Raw genomic sequence first — 22523 nt, 5'->3', positions numbered from 1 at the left:
GCAGGACAGGTTTTCCAGAGTCCTGGAAGAAACCCACTGGCCTGGAAAATATTTGAAATCCCACCCCTTTGTGTTTATAGATCCTGGAATGGATAGAAGGTAAAGAGAGAAATATCCGAGCACTTCTTTCCACAATGCATACTGTGCTGTGGGCTGGGGAGACCAAGTGGAAACCAGTTGGAATGGCAGACCTGGTAACGCCGGAGCAGGTGAAGAAGGTGTACAGAAGGGCGGTGCTGGTCGTGCACCCAGATAAAGTGAGTAGCACCTGCCCTGTCTTTGCATATGTCTGGTCTTCATTTTGTTAATGTATGAGCATGTATTAAAAGCATCGTACTTCCCATTTGCTGGCTGATTAGGCCATTGGTTTAATAAATTAAGCCCGTGGGTTGGAATCAGGTGTCTAAACAAATAGTTCTACTTCATACAGGTGCAAAAGAAATCAAAGTATGAATAATACAATTGAGACTTTACTTACAGAGAAGGTTACAACATTCACCAGTGTTATTTTTTTCTTTTTTAGCGTTTAGATATAATATTGCAACAGTGTAACTAGGCTGAGAGCTAGACACACAAAGGAGAACTGTTCTCCTTTGGAGTTAGAAGAGGATGTTTAGCCAGGATAGTGGTAAAACTTCTGTATTTGACAAAACTGGTGAGAATGAGCAGGCTTTTAAAAATGTGACAAAACCCATCATCTTGCTTGTGTCCCGTCGTGTTGTCATTGATACATGTGAGCATCGTTGTTAGAAATTTTATCTGATGGCCCTGTTCACAGAAACATCTCAGGCAGAAGTGAGTCAGATGACAAGAAGTTATGATTAAAGTGCCACCAATGCCATGTATTTATTTAATTTCCATCCCTCTAAATTTTTTGTTTTGCCAGTCCTGACTCTTGAACTCAGGGCCACCCTCTACATTTTTGATGACTGCCTTGAATAGAAGAATCAATGAGAATTCACATTTACATTTGAAGTTTAGTCAATCAAAAGAGAAGTGGAGCCCAGAAAATACACAAATTGTTTGCCCCTCTTTTGAGTCTCCAAGAGCCTCACTTTATTTAGAAATTGGAAAAAATAGGAGTTTTGAACCATAATGCACTAGAAACATGTTGTTATTACGCTTTGGCTTGTTTGGTAGATACTTCCAAAGAACAGAGATGGATCTTTTGATGCCTGATAGGCTTTCTGTTAGCTACTTATTGACAATTACTATTACCTTATGTGAATTTCCAGAGGAGGATAATTACTATTACCCAGATTAGGCTGTAAAAAAAGAAACAGATTAATATAAGAACATTTTATTTCATTTCATTTCATTTATTTTATTTTGTGCCCACAATTGAGCTTAAACTCAGGACCTTGCACTCTTGCTTGGCTTTTTGATCAAGGCTGGCATTCTACTACTCGTACCTCCACTTCTGGCGTTTTTCTGTAAAGTAAGAGTCTCTCAGCCTTTTCTGCTTAGTCTGAATTTGAGCCTTGATCCTGAGTAGCTAGGATTACAGGTATGAGTCCCTGGTGCCCAACCTAGAAGAGCATTTTAATTACTTAGAACCCATATTACCGGTGAATTTAATGGAGATATTATTTTAGTGTGTGAGATCTAATATGTGCTTTGTTTTTACCTACAGGCTACCGGGCAACCCTATGAACAGTACGCAAAGATGATTTTTATGGAGCTAAATGATGCCTGGTCTGAATTTGAAAACCAAGGCCAAAAGCCCTTGTATTAATTTGTGAGCCTTTCTATCTCCACTACAAAACTGTGCTAATGCTTAGTGTGTATTACAATTCTGAGGTTTTCACAGATGAACCAAAAATTTCAGCAATGTATCTCCAGTACTAAACTGTTAAATTACTTGTGGATTAATTTCTCACAGGAATGTGGATGTTTGATTTCTCCAAGTCCCTGCCATAAAAGATTGAAAGCAGGGGAGGAACTTGTGGGGAGATGACGGTGCTGACATGCAACATTCCAGCCTGTCCTGTGGGGAGCCTACTCAGCATCTTGCCTGAGAATATGGGAAATTGAGGCCGCCAAAGGTGAAGGCATGACATCCATTTTATTCTCAAGGATATGATTAATCATCGAGTTACAATAATAGGATTACATATGGTTTTTAAGAATGGTTTGGGATTTTTTTTGAAAGATATAACTTGAGTCATAGCTTTACACAGACATCATTTACACAGAACATTACCATCAAGTATTTGTTTTTTAGTGAAATGTACCCTGGCCTTGAGGATAATACTGTGTATGTCTTGATCAGTAGCACTAATAAACAGAAAAGAAATTTGGATTGTGGGAAGTGCTTATGCAAATGCCCAGGGATTTGTGTGTGTTCTTCCTGGATAAGGTAAAAAACTAAAGCAAATGCGGGCTAAAGAAAATAGGAACTCTGAAGTTGTGGAAATCTTGGGTCAGGATGTTGAGATGCTACTTTCTTTTAGAAAACTGGGATTGGTGAAAGAAAAACTCTTAATACCATAACTCTGAACTGGATTCAAAGGATGTACCAAGTTTTAACCCTTCCTTTTGCTTATTTAAAAATGCTCTTTGCTGGTAATATGTTGTGAAGCAGTTTGGTCCTTTTACAGTTTGTCAAGACCAAGAGCTAACCTGGATTCAGTGCTCTGCAGTTTGTGAGTGGTTAAGACCATAGAAGATGCACAGATCTTCAGGATCCCTCATTTACATTGAGGAGCTAGGTCCCCTCCCTCCTAGTGAGTCTGAGCCCCTGGATTATTTCCAGGGGTTTATTGGTGTGAAGTAGTTGGAGGTCTATAGGAACAGCAGTCATGTTAAGAACCTTCAATTGGTTTCAGTTCAGTGTTTGGCTGGTTCTCATTTTGAGGAGTAAGTAGTTTGCTATTTTGTGGCTTTAGCAGACCTCCTATTGAACATATAGACAATGTGCATATAACATGTGTATATATATATTATTCAATATATACATATTATATGCACACACAGAGCAGGTGGCCAAAAATATTTTCATGCTAATGGGCAGAGGTTCATACTCAATATTTGTTAAAGCTTTCAAAAGACAATCATTTTTGTTTCTGTTTCAATTTTCTTGTGGCAAACTGTACCAGAAAAGCAGCATGTCAAAAAACTTTAGGTTCTATTTAGGTCTCTCTCTCTTTCTCTCTCTCTTTTTCTCTTTCTCTCTTCCTCTTCCTCCCCCCCCCCCCTTTCTCTCTTGGTTATAAGATTTATTATTTGCCTTTTATTGACAATGTGAAACTCTCAAAAGATATTTTCTTTTTGAATGTACACCTGTAAACTGTTCAAGGTAACCATAACAAACTAGGTGTTACTACTTAACATATTATAAAATAATGTTTGATCCAGTTTGTGCTTGTCTTATTTAAAACTGGAATGTGAGACATGTTGCTGTGACCTTTTCTTTTCGCATTCACATATGTAGATATTGTGTGAATTACAGTATATAATGATAATTAAAAGGATACTATGTGGATGTCATGTACATTTTGAAATAATAGAACTATATTAGCTTTGTATTATGTTTGGATAATTCATTAATGTTCACAGTTTAAAATATCATGAAACATTATGTAATTAGCAGTGAGAGAGAATCTTACTTAGCAAGTTGGGGGCTGCCTTCATCTCTTTTCCAGATACATTATAATTCTGGACTCTTATTTATCTCAGATCTCTTAACTCATGCAGACCAAACAAGTGTTTGCATTCCTTTTAAACATCAGGTGGTGACAGAGCTTGTTGTTGATTAGATTAACGGTTCCATTCGTATTTATTGTAATATATTTTGGTTTTGTAAATATGTTAAACAACAAAATGTGATTGGTCTAAAATATTTGTAATGTATATTAAAAGGCTCAAAAATATTTTTAGACATTTAAGTTATTTTTGCACTTGTAGGAATACAATGACCAATGTGAATTAACTATCTGAGCTGATTTGCTTTGAAGGAAGGGTATAGACAATGAATGAATATAAAGACAACATAAAATGCATTTGTACCTAAAGGCAAAAATTGGAAAAGATTTCCAATTTTATACTTTCCTCACCCATGCATCTTCTTTCTTGACACTCACACACAAATACACACACACACACAAACACACACACACACACACACACACACAATAATGCTAAATGAATATCATGTTTCAAGAAGAATTCACATAGAAATTCTTCTCTCCTAGCTAAAATGTTAATAAAGTGCATTTGTTTGCTGAAGCAGAGGGACTGATCTTCTGCATCTATCATGGAAAAGTCTCAGGTGTTTTAGTTCTTTAAAGACAGAAGCAGTAAATTCACGGGTAAATAAATGGTGTCAATCAAAAGTTTTTGCTGCGGAGAGAGGTGGTATTCATGTCCGTGCCTATCATCCCAGCACTCCAGCAGCCTGAGGCAAAGGCTGTGTAGAAAGAAGGTCAATGTGTCGGACAAACAAACAACCATAAAAACCCACCCTTCAAATGATTTCTATACCCCCATTATTGTAGTGTGTACATCTGGAATGGCCTTGGTCCTGAAGCCTCTGGAGAAACTCATCTTCCCTGTCTCCCAATCACTGGCCTAGCCTTATGACCTTTTAATATAATACCTATGCCATGTTACAGTGATTCTCAAAGTCTGCTCCTAAGGAGAAAGGGAAATAACTTTAAAATAAGAACCAAATAAAGATTCTATTCTTACACACACACACACACACACACACACACACACACACAAACCAACCAAACCAAACAACCCCAAGGCTGTATCAGAGCAGCAGATCAGTTGCCCTGACAGAAATATGATCATGAAATTTGGACCCAATGAATGGGTTTTGATTATTCTAAAGATAAATGAAATGGTTTGGGCCTAGTGAGTAAAACCAGTAAAGCTGGAGTTTGGTTCTGATTTTTCTACATGCAGACTGTTATATTGGAGAGATTTATCTCCCTGAGTTTTCTGTATTTCTAGAATAGACTCTTAACCATCCTGAAGTAGAAGAATTAGGAATTGTAAAAATTGTGGTCAAGTGGGTACTCATCACAATAAACAAGACACAGGGTATCCTGCAAATCAGTATCTGACATGGAATTAAAACCAAATCTCAAGCTGTGTGGAGGAGGAAATAGCAACTGAACGTAACTTGTATTTTGACATTTGTTGGTGTGAAAGGGCTGACCGAGATCCGTGTGAATAAAATGGTGGAGACTTGCCAAGGAAAAGCAACCTTTACTGATTTCAATGAGTACTGTCTCATACTTCCATTTGGCTGAATCCCTGATGGGATGGCCTGCTCTAATGGAGATGTGACACCCGGGTCTTGTTTCTCACATAAATTTGTCTTGCTTTGTGTTAGATCATTTTAGACTTTGCCAGAAAACCACGCAGACATCCAGGTACAGAGAACAAAGAAAGGTTTATTGGCAGGAAAGGGGCTGGCCAGACCCCTTCTCACAAGGGAGAAGTGAGAAGAAGCACCGGCTATTGTCTGGGGTGACCTATATAACCTAGGAGGTTTAGGAGGGGCTAGAAGGGGCTAGGAGGCAGAGACCCCAGTGTGGAGGTGTGGGCCAGGGGCTTCATCATATCAGATTAGGATTTATGGCTGCTATCCAAATAGTAGATAAGGGTCTTGTAGCTGCCCAGACCTGAAGGGCACTCTAAGGGGCTCTTATTGCCTTATATGGTGGTAGCTGCCCCAGAGAAGTGCCATCCCAAGGTCAAGGGGGTTGGAGGCTGACTATTTACTGCCTTTACTAAATGGGCCTGGTGCTGCCTAGGAAGGGAGCATGCTAAGCTGTGGAAAGGGGATGGAGCATACTAAGCTATGAGAAGGGAGCTCATTGGGCTAACACTTTGTTGCCCAGCTTGGTCTCAAACTTATAATCCTCCTACCCCATACTCCCTTTACCCACCCCCCCTCCACTCCTGCCCCTACCCCACCAGCTTCCTGAGAGTGCTAGTATTACAGGTGTGTGTTATCACTCCCCTCTAAAAAGGTTTTGTAAATCTCACTTCTGGAAACAGAAGATGGGGCAATTTACTCTGAGCTGGGATTTGAAGCAGATACTTACTGGAGGATAGGGAGACTTATTAGTAAACTTACTAGTGTTTTTACACTTGGGGCTTAGAGAACAGCACAGCAGTGAAAACCCCAGAAAACAAACTTTCTCTCTGACCGTCTGCTACTGTCTGGGTCTGGTTTCTAACCTACTTCATTCTCCTCCCCCCCCCCCCCCCCCAGGCAAACAGTGGAAACTGATATTCCTGTTCCTGTAGGGAGGTCATTTCCTTAAATCATTTCCCCAAACTAGCCATAAAACCTAAAAACAGCACTATGACTTTGTCTTAAGGTAGGTCATAAGACCTACCAGAAAGTGTCATGCTATGTGTCCAGAAGGAGGAAATGCTGCACAGAGAGACGGAGAAGAAAGTGAACAAGAGTGTAGACTGTGCTTTTCTCCTCTAAAACTGCTATACTGTCTATGCTTCTTCAAGCATAGCCATAAAAATGCGTAACCCACCTAGAGTCTTTGGGTCTTTAATCTGAAGGCTCCTGAATCCCATCAAACTCTGATCAAATATATTTGGCATGTACTGATAGAATATAAACTCCATGGATGTATTTGAATGCCCTTAAACAGGAGGTGTTTATCTTGTTATATTTAATCCCTGTCTTCAGGACATAAGATCTGACTCTAGAGTTCAGCTGTGGGCCTGCCCACAGCTTTCTTAATGGCAAGGCATTACCTGAGCCTTAGTTTTACCATCTGTAAAATTGAGAGAATATTTAGATTTATCTTAAGAATTCCATTCTAGTTCTAAGCAGCCTGACATTTGCCCAAATTTTATAAACCAAATTTTACACTGATGGTAAGTTGGGTTTAGACATTTAGGTATTGCTGCCTTATATTTTTGAAGAAATATGGAATTGGGTAAGTGGAAAAAAATTTTTCAGCACAAACTCTGGCAAGAGGAAAGTAGACTTTTCAGCCGGTGGCTAAAGTGTCTCCAAGATGGCTTCCCTTTCTCTTTAAAAGTAGTTTGATGAAAAGAGAAAAACAGTTGGTATGGATACAGAACAAATTAGGATAAAAACACTATCTTAGAATATTGCTGCTTTGACATACCTGTAACCTTGGGATCAATACTTAGGCATTTTGCTTCCATCCACTTTTCAGTATTTCGTTCTAAGCAGATACTTACTGCAGGTGCTTCAGGTGGTCAAATCACAGTGTGCCTCTGGAGGCTTGATAGTTTTCCCAAATCATTTCTTTTCTGTGTGACTAGCCTCAGGTGGATGGGGAGGGCTTCAGCAAATCTATATTGAGGCCCTTCAGGACACCAGCTAACTGGGCAGGTGGTGGTGGTGGTGGTTGAGAATGGAAGGGGGACAGTACATTTAATTACTTAAGATGGAAAAAGCTCTACTAGTTCACTACACCAGCAAAGGAGCCAAAACTCACAAGTTCTCAGAGTTTGGTACAGTAGTTCCCTGACCCTTTATCTATAGGGAATATATCCCAAGTTCCCACTTGATGCTCGATATTCTGGACAGATACTGTTTTTTGTTTTTTCTCTACACACTTACAAACCTTGTGTGATAGTTATAAAGTAGTCCCAGTAAGAAATTAATCACAATAATAAAGTAGAACAATAAAACAATGAGCTATTGTTAGAATAAATTAGACTTTGCCAGGAAGCCACACAGACATCCAGGTACAGAGAATAAAGAAAGGTTTATTGCGGGGGAAAGGGCCTGGCAAGACCCCTTCTCACAAGGGAGAAGTGAGAAGCAGCACCTGCTATTGTCTGAGGTGACCTATATAACCTAATGGGGTTAGGAGGGGCTAGAAGGGGTTAGGAGGCAGAGACTGTGGTGTGCATGTGGGGACAGAGGCCTCATCATGACAGACCAGGATTTATGGCTGCTGCCCAAGTAGCCCAAGGACCTGAAGGTCACTCTAAGGGGCTCTTGTTGCCTTATATGGTGGTAGCTGCCCCAGAGGAGTGCCATCCCAAGGTAAGGGGGGGTTGGAGGCTGATTATGTACTGCCTTTACTAAATGGGCCTAGTGTTGCCTGGGAAGGGAGCATGCCAAGCTGTGGAAGGGGGAAGGAGTGGACTAAGTTATGGGAAGGGAGCTCATTGGGCTGACATCTGCAATCAGTTCTGTGAACGCAGTATCTCTAAAACAATCTTACTGTACCACAGGTCTCAGCAATTTCAACGCGCATTTCCCCCCTTCCCTGTAAAATCAAGAGTTCAACTGTTTTAGTTTTCTAACCTCTTTCAAGAAGCTGTTCTGCACAATTTCCTACCCCTTCTGAACCTCCTTCCCTAAAAGAGGAAGGCCTCAGACTAGTTGATTTTTAAGGCCAAAACAAAACACTCCATCCCCCTGAAGAAGGTCAGGGGGGACATCTCTACGTTCACTCTCAGCAGGTTTCCAAGCCACTAGGTTGACACGGAGCATTTTCATTTGCTGGAGGGAGGGTCGGGTCCTGACGTCGGGGCGGAGCTTGGGGCGGTTACCGGGTTACTAGGATGTCTCCGATCCTAAAAGGAGGATGGCCCGCACCTGCGGGGCGGGACTTTAGGGCCTGGAAACAGACTCTATAGGCTGAGGGTGTGGCTATACGGCTCGGCCAGGGCGGGCTACGCGATCTGGGGGCGGAGCTATGGACCAGAGGGCGGGGCTACGCGTAGCAGAGCAGGAATGGGGAAACGACACCAGTGAGTCTCTGAGTGGCAGGGATCTGGACCAGTAGAGGCGGGGTTCTGCGTGGCCGGGAATCCGCGGCGGCATGGGCGGCGCTCCGTGGTCTGGGGGCGGGGCTCCGTGGCCGAAGGGCGGGGCTCCGTGGCCGGAGGGCGGGGCTCTATCTGGCTCTGTCTGTAGGCGGGCCCTACGTGGCGGAGTCGGGCCCCGCGGGGCGTGGACCTGTTCAGGGCGGGAACCGGGGCGGGGGACCGGGGCGGGGGACCCGGGTGGTGGGAGGAAGCCGGAAACAGCCGCGAGCAGCTCTAGCTCCTGAGATATGGCGGGCGTTAAAGGTACATCCTCGACCCCCGGCTCGGTGGTCTCGGGGCGGGGTCACGACCTCCGGCCCCGGCGCGGCTGCAGCTGCGCCGTCCGCGCGGGCAGGGACCGGCTGTCTGCCGCCCCGTCTCCGGGCTCGGAGGCGCCGGTGCGCTCCGCTCGCCTCGTGGGGGGTGGAGGCGCGTTTCGGGGCGATCTCCGAGCTGCGAGCTGGGGCCACCGGCTTCCGGCGCTCTTCTGGGGTCCTGCGGACCCCGGGCGGAGGCCTTTCCCGTCGGCGCCGCCCTCCTGGGGGGCCCCAGTTAGCCTTGGAGCATCCTCTTCCCCGCCCCGCCGCCCCGCTTCGCCTCAGTTTCCCCAGATTGCCCCTCGACCCTTGCCAAGTTTTTTAAAGGAGGGCTCTACTTCCTCGCTCGCCGATCCCAACGCCTCCCTTCCCGCTTCCTGTCCCTCCTCGGTTTCCTATTACTTACAAAGGAGCCTTTGTCTCCAGTGCTGGACAAGAGAAACTTAATCCTCTTGTTCCACTGGGGCAGAGTTGGCTGTTGTCAGGTTTCCGTGGAAAACACCCAGAAATAATGCAACCTTGGAGCCTAGATTAGATGGGATTTTGACATGGACCTTCTCCAGTGATTTCTATCCCCGTCTGGACAGACAAGAAAGTAAGGGATGTACAATAGTGTGTTTTTGCATGGGACAGTTTAAGAAAGGGGGAACTGTGAACAGCACTTCCTTTCTCTGTGTGCGTTCAGAGATAGGAAGGTCTGAATGGGGAAAGAGGTTACTGGATAGTTTCCTTGAGCAAGGACACGATTCCGTTTCTGCTCTTGGGAAAGGACTGGCATAACTTGTTTCTGAGTTGCGAGTTCCTATTCTTGAAATTTGTACAGAGATCTTCCCGGATGATATCTACCGCGAACACCTTGGCAGGGTATAATGCATGTCTGCACTTGTGTGTTCGTTATGAATTTATCTGTGTGAGCTGTGAGCAACAGACACGTTTTATCATTTTCTGGCTGACTTTTTATATTTAATATCAATTGAGTAAACCTGGCTTACTTGGACAGTGTCCAGTGTATAATATATCCATTTAACTCCAACCTAGAAAGCAGATGACACAGTATCTTCCTATTACATAGGATTTATCCTGACCAAAAACTATCAAATAGTAACAATGTTTATATGTGAATGTGTTCGAAAGTATGAGGTAGTAGAAAGGAAGTATTTTTCAGGTAATTCAACTTTTTAAATTTTTTTTTTTTTTTGAGCACTTGTATGTGGGGACACCTGGAGTTAAAAAGATAGATGAGAATTGATTGTTGAGTGACAACTACAAATAATTACATTACTGTGTAAGTGAATGAGGTATGCTCAGATGCTGTGGAAGCAGAGCTTTGTGGTGGGTTGAGTTATATTCCCTCCAAAGGTATTGGTAGGTTCTAACTCCCTACTACCTGTGAATGTGACTCTCCTGGAAATACATCCTATTGTAGAGCCTATTAGGAAATAGGGTCTTCCGATGCAGTCAAGCTAAGATCATACTTGCTTTAATTAGGCTGTGATCCAATGGCTGGTGTTCTTGAATGAAGAGGGAAATTTGAATCTGAAGACATAAAAGAATGAATTCTAGAACAGAAATTGTTATGATGCAGCTGCAAACCAAGTGGCGACAATTATTGGCACCACCAGGCAGAAAGAGGCAAGGAAGTCTTTGCTCCCTACATCCTTCAGGGAGAGCATGCCTCTCTCTGACAGTTTCATTTCATGTTTGTTATTCTGAGTCATCCAACTTGTGTCCCAAGAAACTAATGAAGATGGACTAATTATTCCTCTAGGGATGAAGAGGACTTTTTTGTTTTTAAACAAAGAACAGTATTTGAACTGAATCTAATGGGATCCACCAGGTTTCATCTGTAAGGGCAGAGTATATTCCAGATGGAGAGTGGCTGCAGGGTGGACATGAATGAATACACCTCATTCGTTTCAGAAATTTAGAGGGAAGGTATAATATTTAATATATGTATAATATATATTTCTGTCTTTCTATTACTCCCCCTACTGTCTCTCTATAGTCCCTGCTCTTCTCTCTCTGTGTGTGTATATATATATATATATACACACACATATATACATATATACACATATATATACATAGAGAGGATATATATATATATATTTAGAGGATATATATGTATATATATGTATATATATATATATCCTCTAAATGCCTGAAAAGAACAAGGTGTGTGTGTGTGTGTGTGTGTGTGTGTGTGTGTGTGTGTGTCTGTGTGTGTATTCCCTCTAAATTCCTGAAAAGAACAAAGTATATATATACCACTTCAAGTATCAGTGTCTGCTGTGTCAGGGTGGTTAGGAAGGGGCACAGATGACTGCAGGCAGATGATTAGGTTCTTCACTGGAGAAGTCTCAATTCTCGTGATAGAGTCATATGGACTTGCTGATTCACTGAAAGGCAGAGAGCAGCTTTGGTGTGAATTCTCTAAGATAGGCTTTCATAGGGAAATGGAGCAATGTGTGCTTGGGAGCAGTGGAAGGGAGAATGGTGGTTTGCTTTATCATGTTCTCATTAGTTATTAGCTGTCTACGCAGGGTGGGGCATGTTGAAGGTGTAAGTACAGGCCTAGTTCTCAGATCCTCAAATGTGGCTGGGCTCTTGTATATTGGATTGGATGCATTTATTCAGCTGGAGTCCAGAGTCAAAAGAAAGATGAGGTTGGATTCTTGGTCATCTCCAACATTAAGAGATGGCTGAGTGTGCTATTCCTGAACACACACACACACACCCATACTCATACCAAATGCACACATGGCAAAAAAAAAAAAAAGAATCACAAAGAGAAACGGGAGGGACAGAAAGAAAGGGTGTGTAGTACTCAGCTTTGTTGGGCTTGTGGAATAGGGTGTATTGAAGATGATCAGACCCAGAGGGGGGGTTAGCAAATCCTGTTAGGAAAAGGTCATCTGATAAATGGATACATATAGAATATACATTTGCACATATATGAATATATATGAATATATATCCACATGTGGTCATTTTTCCATTAAAAAGTAGACTGAGCTGGGTGTTGGTGGCTCTTATTATAGACCTGAGATCTGTGGATTGTGGTTCAGAGCCGGCTTATGCATGGTAGTTCACAGGACTCTTTTATTTCCAATTAATTACCAAAAAGCCAGAAATGGAGCTGTGGCTTAAAGTGGTAAAGCACTAGCCTTGAGCATAAAAGCCAGAAACAATGCTCAGGCCCAGAGTTCACATTCCAGGACCATCTCATGTACACACACACACACACACACACACACACACACACACACACACACACACACACACACACACACACACACACACACACACACACGGAAAAAAATAAATTAGAATTGATGGTCCTTCCTGTTCTCTAATATCTGGATACTTCTGGATGTTTCCTGAAAAGCCTTTTGGCATCTTCCTATAAAACAATATCTTGTATCTTCTTAAAGTAAAAGGACGCCGGGCGCTGGTGGCTCACGCCTGTAATCCTAGCTACTCAGGAGGCTGAGATCTGAGGATTGCGGTTCAAAGCCAGCCCGGGCAGGAGAGACCGTGAGACTCTTATCTCCAGTAAACCACCAGAAAACCGGAAGTGGCGCTGTAGCTCAAGTGGTAGAGCGCTCGCCTTGAGCTGAAGAGCTGAGGGACAGCACCCAGGCCCAGAGTTCAAGCCCCATGACTGACAAAAAATAAAATAAAGTAAGAGGAAGCAGTAAAATTTCATTAATTTAATCAAAATTATTCAGTAATTTTTCCATAGAGAATATGTATTGTGTTCTTTGTCTTGTAGCCAGTGGACAATAAAGTTGATATTTGAATCCATGTGTGTGACTCAGATCTTTTACTAACCTGGTATTCTGTGGATCACTCAGCTGCACAGCAAGGGTATCTGCCCTGCCTACATTCCTTCCTCTGAGATGTAGATCAAGCTGAGTCAGGGAGTTGATGTTTTATTCAGTGGATACCACTTGGGAATTGTTTCCTATGAGTATATAAAAGCAGTTTTGAAGTACTTGTGATGAAGTGAGGCAAAGTGATCGAAGCTCTCTCTGAGGAAGTCACTTTGGGATGATAGGAAAAGAGAATGTCTAACATTTTAGAAACTGGTAGAGAATAATGACCTGCCTCAGGTAGTACCAAGTTTCTCCACACTAGAGTTACAGAGACTGGCTATCTGTCCTCCTGTGGCAGATATAGAGGGAACTCACACCATCAGTGTGGGAAGGTACTGGAGTTGCAGGAGACCTTTGTCCGCCTTTGATTTTTACAGGGGTAGACACAGGTGGTCCTCTTACCCAGTTTGGGCTACAATCACAAATATACCACAGAGCGGATGGCGTAATGTCATGTTTGGAGTCACAGTTTTGGAGGCTGGGAAGTCCAAGGTGGAGGCCCAGGTGGATCTGGTATCTGGTAAGGGCTGTCCTTGCTTTTTGTTCCCTGGAGGCGTGAGTGGGCCCATGAAAACCTTACATGTCACTCTAGTTTCTTTCTCTGCTAAGGATATTGATCCCATCGTGGGGACTCTACCTTCTTACCTCATCTGTACTTAATAACCTCTGAAAAGCCCTTCCTCCTTAATATAAGGTGTCAATACATGAATGAAGTGCATACAGACATCTTGTCCAATAGGCACTTGCTAGTCAAATGTACATTGATTAATGAGATTCATGCAGATTTGGACCATTTTTTTCTTTCTCTTTTTTTTTTTGGGGCAGCCATGAGGCTTGAACTTGGCCTGGGTGCTATCCCTGATCTCTTTTTCCTCAAGGCTAGGGCTCTACTACTTTGAGCCACAGCACCACTTCTAGTTTTCTGGTGGTTAATTGGAGGTAAGAGTTGAATAGACTTTCTTACCTGTGCTGTCTTTGAACTGTGATCCTCAGATCTCAGCCTCTTGAATAGCTGTGATTACAGTCATGAGCCACCACTGCCCAGCTTCATTTATTCTTTTCTAAGTAATTTCCTCTGTGTGTGTGTGTGTGTACGTGCACGCGTGCGTGTGCGCGCGTGTGTGTGTGTGCGTGCCAGACTTGGGGCTTAAACTCAGAGTCTGGGTGCTATCTCTGAGTGTTTTGTTTTGTTTTTGTTCAAGGCTAGTACTCTACTTCTTGAGCCACAGCTCCACTTTCTGCTTTTTGGTGGTTAATTGGAGTCTCCTAGGCTTTCCTGCCTAGGCTGGCTTTGAACCATGATCCTCAGATCTCAGCTTCCTGAACAGATTGGATTATAGGCATGAGCTACTAGCACCCAGCTAGTAAATTGTTTTATTGATACATATTCACATACTATGAAATCATTGTTTTTCTTCTTTAGTGTGGTATAGTCATAAGGTTGTCAGCTATAACTATCATCTAACTCCACAATAACTTGTCATCCCTCAGAGAAGCTACATGCATATGTAGTCATATCCCAGCTACCCTGACTGCACTGGCAACTGATGATCTGGAACCTTTAACCCTTGCTTTTATTTTTCACAGCTCTGGTGGCATTGTCTTTCAGTGGAGCTATTGGGCTGACCTTTCTTATGCTGGGATGTGCCTTGGAGGATTATGGGTAAGTGATGATTCCAGAATGAGCTACTCTTTTTTTTGTGTGGTTGTCACTGAGAGTGTGGGTGTTAGAGAGTTTTATGAATTTAACACCAAAATCAATGACTTAGTGAATTCTAGGTTATGAATCCAGTCCTTTCAGGATCTATGTATTTATACATGAAAAAGCTTTTAAAAATATTCTTTTCATTTAGTAAGCATCTGTTAAGCTCCTCCTGTAGACCAACTGGGGATATGAGAATAACCTTTTCTTTGAGGAGCTTATAGCTATAGTTATAAGTGAGAGACAGACAAACAATGCAGCTAATAAGATGGCTGCTGTAATGTGCTGTTGGTATGCGTGTGATACAGTTGGAACTCAGGAAAAAAAATCTGGGGGGCAGCACAGCAAGGCTGTATTTGAGCCAAGACCTGGTGGATAAATGCATTTTAGGCAGAGATCATTAATCACCTTTATTCAGCAAGGTACAGTAGAAAGGTTGGATAGGTATCGAATCAGTCTTTTGTAGCTCTGTACTCCTTGGGGGAAATTACCAGTCAATAAGCTCTGGGAAAATACCTGAATACTGGGTTTGGCCAGAAGTGGGTTATTGTGGGCAAAATGTGAGACTAGATCTAAAAGTGCTGAGACTATAATCAGGCATAATCCTAAGGGGCTACTGGCATAAATCAAGTAAAATTAAGACTGTGGTGGCAGGAATGGAAAAAAAATGCAGAGTGACATAGGTGGCAGAATGAGTAGGTTTTGTTAATTGATGTCAGGGCTCAACATCTTGGATGTCTCCCAAATAATTGGCTTGAGCAACTTGTCAGAAGGGATGTGAGTGACACCACCTGGAGCTAGTTGTTAGGACAACAATGGATTCACATCAGCCTAGGTATGTCGTCCATCTTTGAGACAATCACAGAACTTACACGGCATTTGTTCAGAGATTTCACAGATATTGCTTTATGCTGATTTTAAGGAGATAGCATTTTATTATCCTCATTCCTACCCAGGAAAGCCCAGGGTAATGAAAATCATCCAAATCATCCAGTAATATAACAGATAGGGAAGTGGAACACACATTCTAATTCTCTTGACCAAAGAGTTGCCCATCATTGCATGGTTCATTCTAAGCCCAGGTGTTTTTCATCGTTCATCCTACAAACAGTTTGTCTCCACAGGTAAGAAAGCCACCTGTGACTACCACTACTACTACAGAGAAATTAACTTCATATCGTTGTGATGATGATTCAGAAGTCAGCAAACTGGCCCACAGGCCAAGTATAGCCTGGTGTCTGTTTTCATTATTAAACTCTTACAGGAACATAGCCATGCTCATGTATGTACATACTATCGCTGGCAGCTTTTGACTGCAGTTTCAGAGTTGAGGCAAAGACCTCGGGGCTGGAAGAGGCTAAATATGTACTATTTGGAAAAAAAGTTTGAAAAAGTTTGCTGATTTTTGGCCTACATACTAATCGAATAGGGTGATGTTTGATATTCAAATTTTATCTAAAAATAAGGTTGCTTGTACGTGAGCAGAGCAGTCAGTCTCTGTAGTTGTATACTGGAAGCTGACTATAAATGGAAACAAAGTCTCTCAGATCATTTTTCAGAAAACTGTCACTGTATTCCAGGATGAATTAGGAGCTGTAGCTTGGGGTATATCAGGTGATAGTTGTCTCTTCCAGGCCTCTTCCCCTCTTCGTATTTCATGTCCTTACTTTGAATTATGGATTCTCTAACAGCCCCTTGCAATAATATTGCTAGATGGTTCTTGGAACATACTAGTTTAAAATTAGAAATCTAAACTTTGTGTTTCCATCCTCAGGCTTCTGGGTGAAAGGCACGTTCCCTCTTGCTTTTTGGCTGTAATCTTGGCCTGCTAGATCTGTAGCTCAAATGGGAAACTTTACTAGGAAAGCTTCACCTCCCACCCCTGCTGAGGGGTGCTGGCTGGCTCGCTGGTTCTGTATTGTTACAGTTTTGTGGTGATGTGTATTACTGTCATGTGTGTTTATGAAAATGAGCAGAAACCTTAAGGAATGAAGAATAATAAATGTCTAACTGGTATCAATTGGATAATTATTTAGGAAGTCTTTATAAAGATGCAACCAGGTAGCAATTTCCACTAAGAAAGTGAAAAGCAGTAAAATTTGGAAAGAAAGCAGTTTTGTTATTTTGCATTACAGTATCATTGTAACCTATTTATAAGAAAAATTGGATGCACCTACATTTTTTAATAGTGAGAATTATGTATTTTCATGTCTCCCATACTTCCAATCTATATTTTCCCATTTATTTAGCAAATATAAATGGAGCACATTGTTCTAGGACTTCGAGATAGGTAGTAACTGATCAAGACAAAGCAGACCCCTATTCTCATATGCAAGCAGATGTCAGATGAGAGTAAGTGCAGTGCAGAAAGTCAGAAGGGGTGACATGCTTGAGAGTAATTGAGGTGTGTTAGGATGAATGCCAGGGAAACTTTTAGGAAGGTGTCTCTTTTTATATTGCATGATATGAAGGGGGAAAACTATCCAAGCAGAGAGAGCATAGCAAAGGTTCCAGAGTGTGTAAGGAACACAGAGAATGAAGGGTGCTCTGGCAACAGGTTAAGAGAATAAAAGGAGTGAACCAGGTGCTGTGGTTCATGCATATAATCTCAGCTAAGCATAGGCATAGGCAGAGACAGGAGGATCATGGTTTGAGTTATTCTGAGCAAAAGTCATCAAGACCCTGCCTTGGAGAGGATGGTACAGGCCTGTAATCTCACTTGCATGGGAAAAGTAGGAAGGGGGATCACGGTCTGAGGCTGGCCTAAGCAAAAAGTGTTAAGATTAACTAAAGTAAAAGGGCGAGGGCCATGACTCAAATGGTGATGTGCTGAGTTCAAATCCCAATACCAGATATCAGATATTACACAAAGAGAGAGAGGGGGAGAGAGAGAGAGAGACAGAGAGACAGAGAGAGAGACAGAGACAGAGAGAGACAGAGTCAGAGAGCAGAGACAGAGAGAGGGACAGAGAGACAGAGACAGAGAGAGACAGAAAGAGAGACAGGGAGACAGAGACAGAGACAGACAGACAGACACAGAGAGACAGAGATCCAGAATATGAAGATGGTACAAAATGAATGGAAAAAGCAGTAGAAAGCAGTAGATACAGGTAAGATACATGTAAGGCCAGGTCTAGAAATTTGTTTTTTTTTTCTAAAAATATTGAAAGTTTTTAAACATGCACACAATTACAAAGACCTTAATTGAATTAATAGATGCAAACAACTATACTATGTTCTATAGGGAAAACAGACTATTTACCAAGATTTTGTCCTTAAAGAAATTGTAGCTCAGATAGGCACTGGTGGCTACTGCCTATAAGCATAGCACTGAGATTTGGAAATTAACATTCAGAGCCAGCACATGTAGACAAATCCTCTAAACTCTTCTGTCCAAATAGCCAGCAAAGAAGGAAAGGCCTCGTTCAAATAGTAGAGTACTACCATGAACAAAAAAGCTGAGCAAGAATGTGAGGCCCACACACATTGTGGGTATCATTTATTCATTTCCTAGATGTTCAAGCCCCAGTTCTAGCCCGAAAAAGAAAGAAAGAAAGAAGAAAAGAAAGAAAGGAGGAAAGAAAGAAGGAAACAAAGAAAGGAGGAAACAAAGAAAGGAGGAACGAAAGAAAGGAAAAGCAACACTGCAGCTCAGAGTCTGGGATATAGCTCAGTGGCAGGCCTCTTGCCTAGTGTATATAAGGCCCTGGATTCAATCCCCAGTACTTTGACAAAAAGTAAGGGAAAGGACGTTGTAGCAGCTCAGTACTGGGATTTGCACTCAGGGTAGGCTAGACATACCCTCTACTGTGGAGCCACTCTTCCAGTTCTTTTTGGACTAGTTATTCAGAGATAAGGTCTTGCTTTATGCCATACCTAGGACCACAATTTTAGTTTACACTTCCTGCTGTAGCTGAGATGACTAGTGTGCACCACCAGGCCTAGCTGTTGTTTGAGAATGGCATCTCCTGGACTTTATGGCTGGCTTGGCTGCATGCACCCTATAACCTTACTGATCTCAGCCCCCTAAGTAGCTGGCATCCAACATGTATGGTTTCTTTTCTTTTTTTTTAACTTAAACAATATATACATGATACGTATTCATGGATCCGTAACTTAGAAATCATTGCTTATCTATTTCTGGTAGAAATGATTTCACTATTCCTAATTGTTGAACTTTTTTTGGCCTAAGCATTTAAAACAATAATTTTGAAATGAAATGTAAGTTGTAACCATGACTTTTCTGTTTGGGTTTCCTCTGGGTGCTCCTGACAGCGTTTACTGGCCCTTGTTCGTCCTGATTTTCCACGTCATCTCCCCCATCCCCCATTTCATTGCCAAAAGAACCACATATGATTCGGATGCAACCAGTAGTGCCTGTCGGGAGTTGGCATACTTCTTCACTACTGGGATTGTTGTTTCTGCCTTTGGATTTCCTGTTATTCTTGCTCGTGTGTCTGTGGTAAGTTTTGTTTTCTGTTGTTTTGCTCCACTTTCATGAGTTTATTTCAAAGGCCTGTGTCTGGAACCTCAGTTTTATGTTTCCTTGCGTAGACTTTATGCTCAAAGCCAGATGTGTTTTTAGTGCCTTTCTTCCTCCACTTTGGATCCTAACTATAATATCTCAGCTATGTTTTCAGAGTACTTTTTTTTTGTCCATTTCTTAGAGCTTTTCGCTAGTCCATATGACTTCTTGCTTTTTCTGGTTTATTCTCTGGGATTGTTCTTAAATCAGTGTCTTAAATCATAGGACAACCACAGAAACTATAGAGAAATACTTTTCTAGTCACAAAATGAAAATCCTCAACTTCTTTTGCAAATGGGATCGTGGACTTAATTTCAATACAGGAAGAATAGATTAATGAATATATCTGTAGCTACCAGAAGATAAAGTGAATAAGATGCCATCCTCACATCTAATATTCAATTTCTTGATGTTTATTGTCTTTCCCACTCTTTGCTTTCATTATGCCCCCATTACTTCTATTTCAGTTTAGGGCATTGTATAAGAAATATGTCTAGGGCTGGGAAGGTGGCTCAGTGGTAGAGCGCTTGCCTTGCATGCCTGAGGCCCTGGGTTCGATTCCTCAGCACCACCTAAGCAGAAAAAAAAAAAGCCGGAAGTGGCATTGTGGCTCAAGTGGTAGAGCGCTAGCCTTGAGCTGAAGAGCTGAGGGACAGTGCCCAGGCCCAGAGTTCAGGCCCACGACCGGACCAAAAAAAAAAAAAAAAAAGAAATATGTCTACATCTTGTTTATTTGTTCAATATTCAAATATCATTGGAAAATTTGCTATTTGTAAAACATGAGGAATAAGAATTAGGCACACAAACTGCCCTGACAGATAATTATACTATAGGTTTATGAAATATAGGATTGAAATGTAATCAGAATGCCATAAAAGCTCCAAGAAGAGAGAACCTCCAACTATCAAAAGATTAGGGCCGGGCGCTGGTGGCTCACACCTGTAATCCTAGCTACTCAGGAGGCTCAGATCTGAGGATCGCGGTTCAAAGCCAGCCCGGGCAGGAAAGACTCTGAGACTCCTATCTCCAATAAACCACCAGAAAACCGGAAGTGGCACTGTAGCTCAAGTGGTAGAGTGTTCGCCTTGAGCTGAAGAGCTGAAGGACAGCGCCCAGGCCCAGAGTTCAAGCCCCACGACCGACCAAAAAAAAAAAAAAGATTAGGGATATCTAGGAATAAATATGGCTTTGATTACATAGAGAAAGCTCTTACATGGAATAGTACCCGAGTGTGGAAATGCAGTCCATGAAATAAAGATTAGTTGAGATTTATGCTGGAAAGGTTAATAAAGCCTGGTGAACATGAATCTTGAATAGCATGCCAGTTTGAGTTTTAATCAGGCCATGGAGAAGCATTGAAAGCTATTGAATGCAGCATTTCCTTTTTCTTCTTGTGCTTTAGACTAGCATTTCTTAACTTTTGTTGTAAATATTTTATTTTTCCTATTTTATGTTTTAGGACGTTTTCATTCCTTTTGTGGTTAAATTAAAGCACCAATTAGCCACTAGAGGGCGCTCTCACTCCCACGGTGCCTTTGTGAAACCATCTGCCACTGCAGAAAGGCTGGTTTTGAGTGCACATTATTATTTAAAGTTTTTTTCCTGTCTAGAAAAGAAGCAAACAAATCCATCACTCTCAATTCCTATTTTCTCTGAAAGAAGTTGATGCTTGCAGAATTTTGAGTAGGTAATATTGTAATTGACAATTGGTTGAGAATCTTGCTGCTTGTATTTTGCCTAAGGCAATTGTTGTCAGCTAAAAACAAGTAGGGAAAATGTTAAAGGATGATGCTAGACTTAACAAGCATCACAGAAGCAATTAGCCTAATTACTGATAGTCCACTGTCCTCTGCCTGTTACATAATTCAGCCTTTTAGCAGCACTGTGCCGTATTTCATTGGTGGTTTCTAATGCAGACAATAAAAGATTTGAAAAGAACACAGTATGAAGAAAGTCAGGATTTAATCCTTCTTTTCTTTTGTGTTTCAGATCAAATGGGGAGCTTGTGGCCTTGTGCTGGCAGGCAATGCTGTCATTTTCCTTACAATTCAAGGCTTTTTCCTTGTATTTGGAAGAGGAGATGATTTTAGCTGGGAACAGTGGTAGCCCTTGGTTCTGAGAATAAGTGTTGAATTTCTTAGTATTTGTACTCTATGTATATGTGTGCACATGTGGCACTTTATTAATTAACTTGCTGACTATGGAATTTAGTATGCTGACTATTTTATACCTTTATATCATGATCATTTTGAGGAAAACTTCCCAAGCAATGGAGTAGTCTTACTCTCTGAAAACAGACCTCTGCATTTACTCAAGTTGAATTATGTCATTTGTTTAGCTATTCCTATAGTCAGGATTCTTTCAGCAAATGTATTAACACAGTCTTGTAGTAACTACTCACTTATGCAGGGCATCTACCTTTTAGTCTGTGCTGTGCTTGGGTAGCAGAAAGCAGGTCTCTTTATAGCCCAGAAAGGCAGAGTTGGCTTTCCCTGTTGTAGACTCTTGCTACTCAAAATATGGTTCACAGACCATGAGCATCAAGGGTCTCATAGGAGCTTATTTGAAAAATATAAGGAACTCCACCCCCAACCCCGTGCATTTTGGTGAGATTTTTGGGGGGGGGGGGCCGGTCGTGGGGCCTGAACTCTGGGCTTGGGCGCTGTCCCTCAGCTTCAGCTCAAGGCTACCGCTCTACCACTTGAGCCACAGCACCACTTCCAGCTTTTTTTTTTCTTTTTGCTTATGTGGTGCTGAGGAACGAACCCAGGGCCTCATGCATGCAAGGCAAGCGCTCTACCACTGAGCCACCTTCCCAGCCCCTTTGGTGAGATTTTTAAGTTTATTAAAGTTGGAGAAGCTCAGTCCTAGAGGAGTAGACATCACACCCATCTCCCTTGTCTTCCCTTGGGCTCGACCACTCTGGGTGTTAACCAAGAAGCGTCTTGCCTGCCTGAATGGTGAGGATGAGTTCAAACTCCCTTTCATGTTTGTCAATGGTCAGAGCTATGGGAAGTGTAAGGAACAGGTGTGTCTGCATATCATCTGAGAGGCAGAGGCTGCCTTCCAGCACCAGGGCAGGGAATAACCAAGCATGGCACTGGAAGGTGAGGAAGGGAGGAGGGGCTGAAAGCAGCCACTGCTTTAGTAGGAAGAGGGAAGGGCAGATAGGCCATACTTTTTCATTTCCCTTTGAAATCTCACACTTCCACCCTTTCTAGTATGAACCCATCCCCACTCCTCATCATTTCTGCTGGGTGTGATACTTACCTCCACGTGGTTCTGGCTTCTTCTCAAAGAGATATGGGAGCCAGTTTAAC

General features: G+C 42.1%; 2 protein-coding genes across 6 annotated transcripts in view; both read left to right on the top strand.

The window, feature by feature from the left end:
* The window catches only part of Dnajc6 (DnaJ heat shock protein family (Hsp40) member C6), a 135775-nt gene extending 131903 nt beyond the window's left edge, over positions 1–3872 (top strand). For all 5 annotated transcript variants that reach the window (XM_042684288.1, XM_042684296.1, XM_042684303.1 and 2 more), the window contains 2 exons: positions 81–257; positions 1634–3872. In XM_042684288.1, the coding sequence (XP_042540222.1) occupies positions 81–257; positions 1634–1735 (279 nt within the window). In that variant the 3' untranslated portion in view covers positions 1736–3872. The remainder of the gene's footprint in view (positions 1–80; positions 258–1633) is intronic.
* A 5088-nt stretch (positions 3873–8960) lies between these two features.
* Positions 8961–21767, top strand: Leprot. The gene is made up of 4 exons (XM_042684343.1): positions 8961–9045; positions 14564–14639; positions 18954–19140; positions 21193–21767. The coding sequence occupies exons 1-4, from the start codon at positions 9030–9032 to the stop codon at positions 21307–21309; spliced, it is 396 nt and encodes a 131-aa protein (XP_042540277.1). The 5' UTR covers positions 8961–9029; the 3' UTR covers positions 21310–21767.
* Positions 21768–22523: the final 756 nt, after the last annotated feature.

Source organism: Dipodomys spectabilis, unplaced genomic scaffold (genome assembly GCF_019054845.1).
Source record: "Dipodomys spectabilis isolate Male_0828 unplaced genomic scaffold, ASM1905484v1 ptg000002l, whole genome shotgun sequence".
Lineage (NCBI taxonomy): Eukaryota > Metazoa > Chordata > Mammalia > Rodentia > Heteromyidae > Dipodomys > Dipodomys spectabilis.
This window is presented reverse-complemented; position numbering and strand designations above follow the sequence as displayed.

Excerpts from the sequence above, each read along its gene's own strand:
- Leprot (XM_042684343.1), top strand. Across the intron at positions 14,640-18,953 it reads TGTGCCTTGGAGGATTATGG|CGTTTACTGGCCCTTGTTCG; the intron begins GTAAGTGATGAT and ends TGCTCCTGACAG. Across the intron at positions 19,141-21,192 it reads TTCTTGCTCGTGTGTCTGTG|ATCAAATGGGGAGCTTGTGG; the intron begins GTAAGTTTTGTT and ends TTTGTGTTTCAG.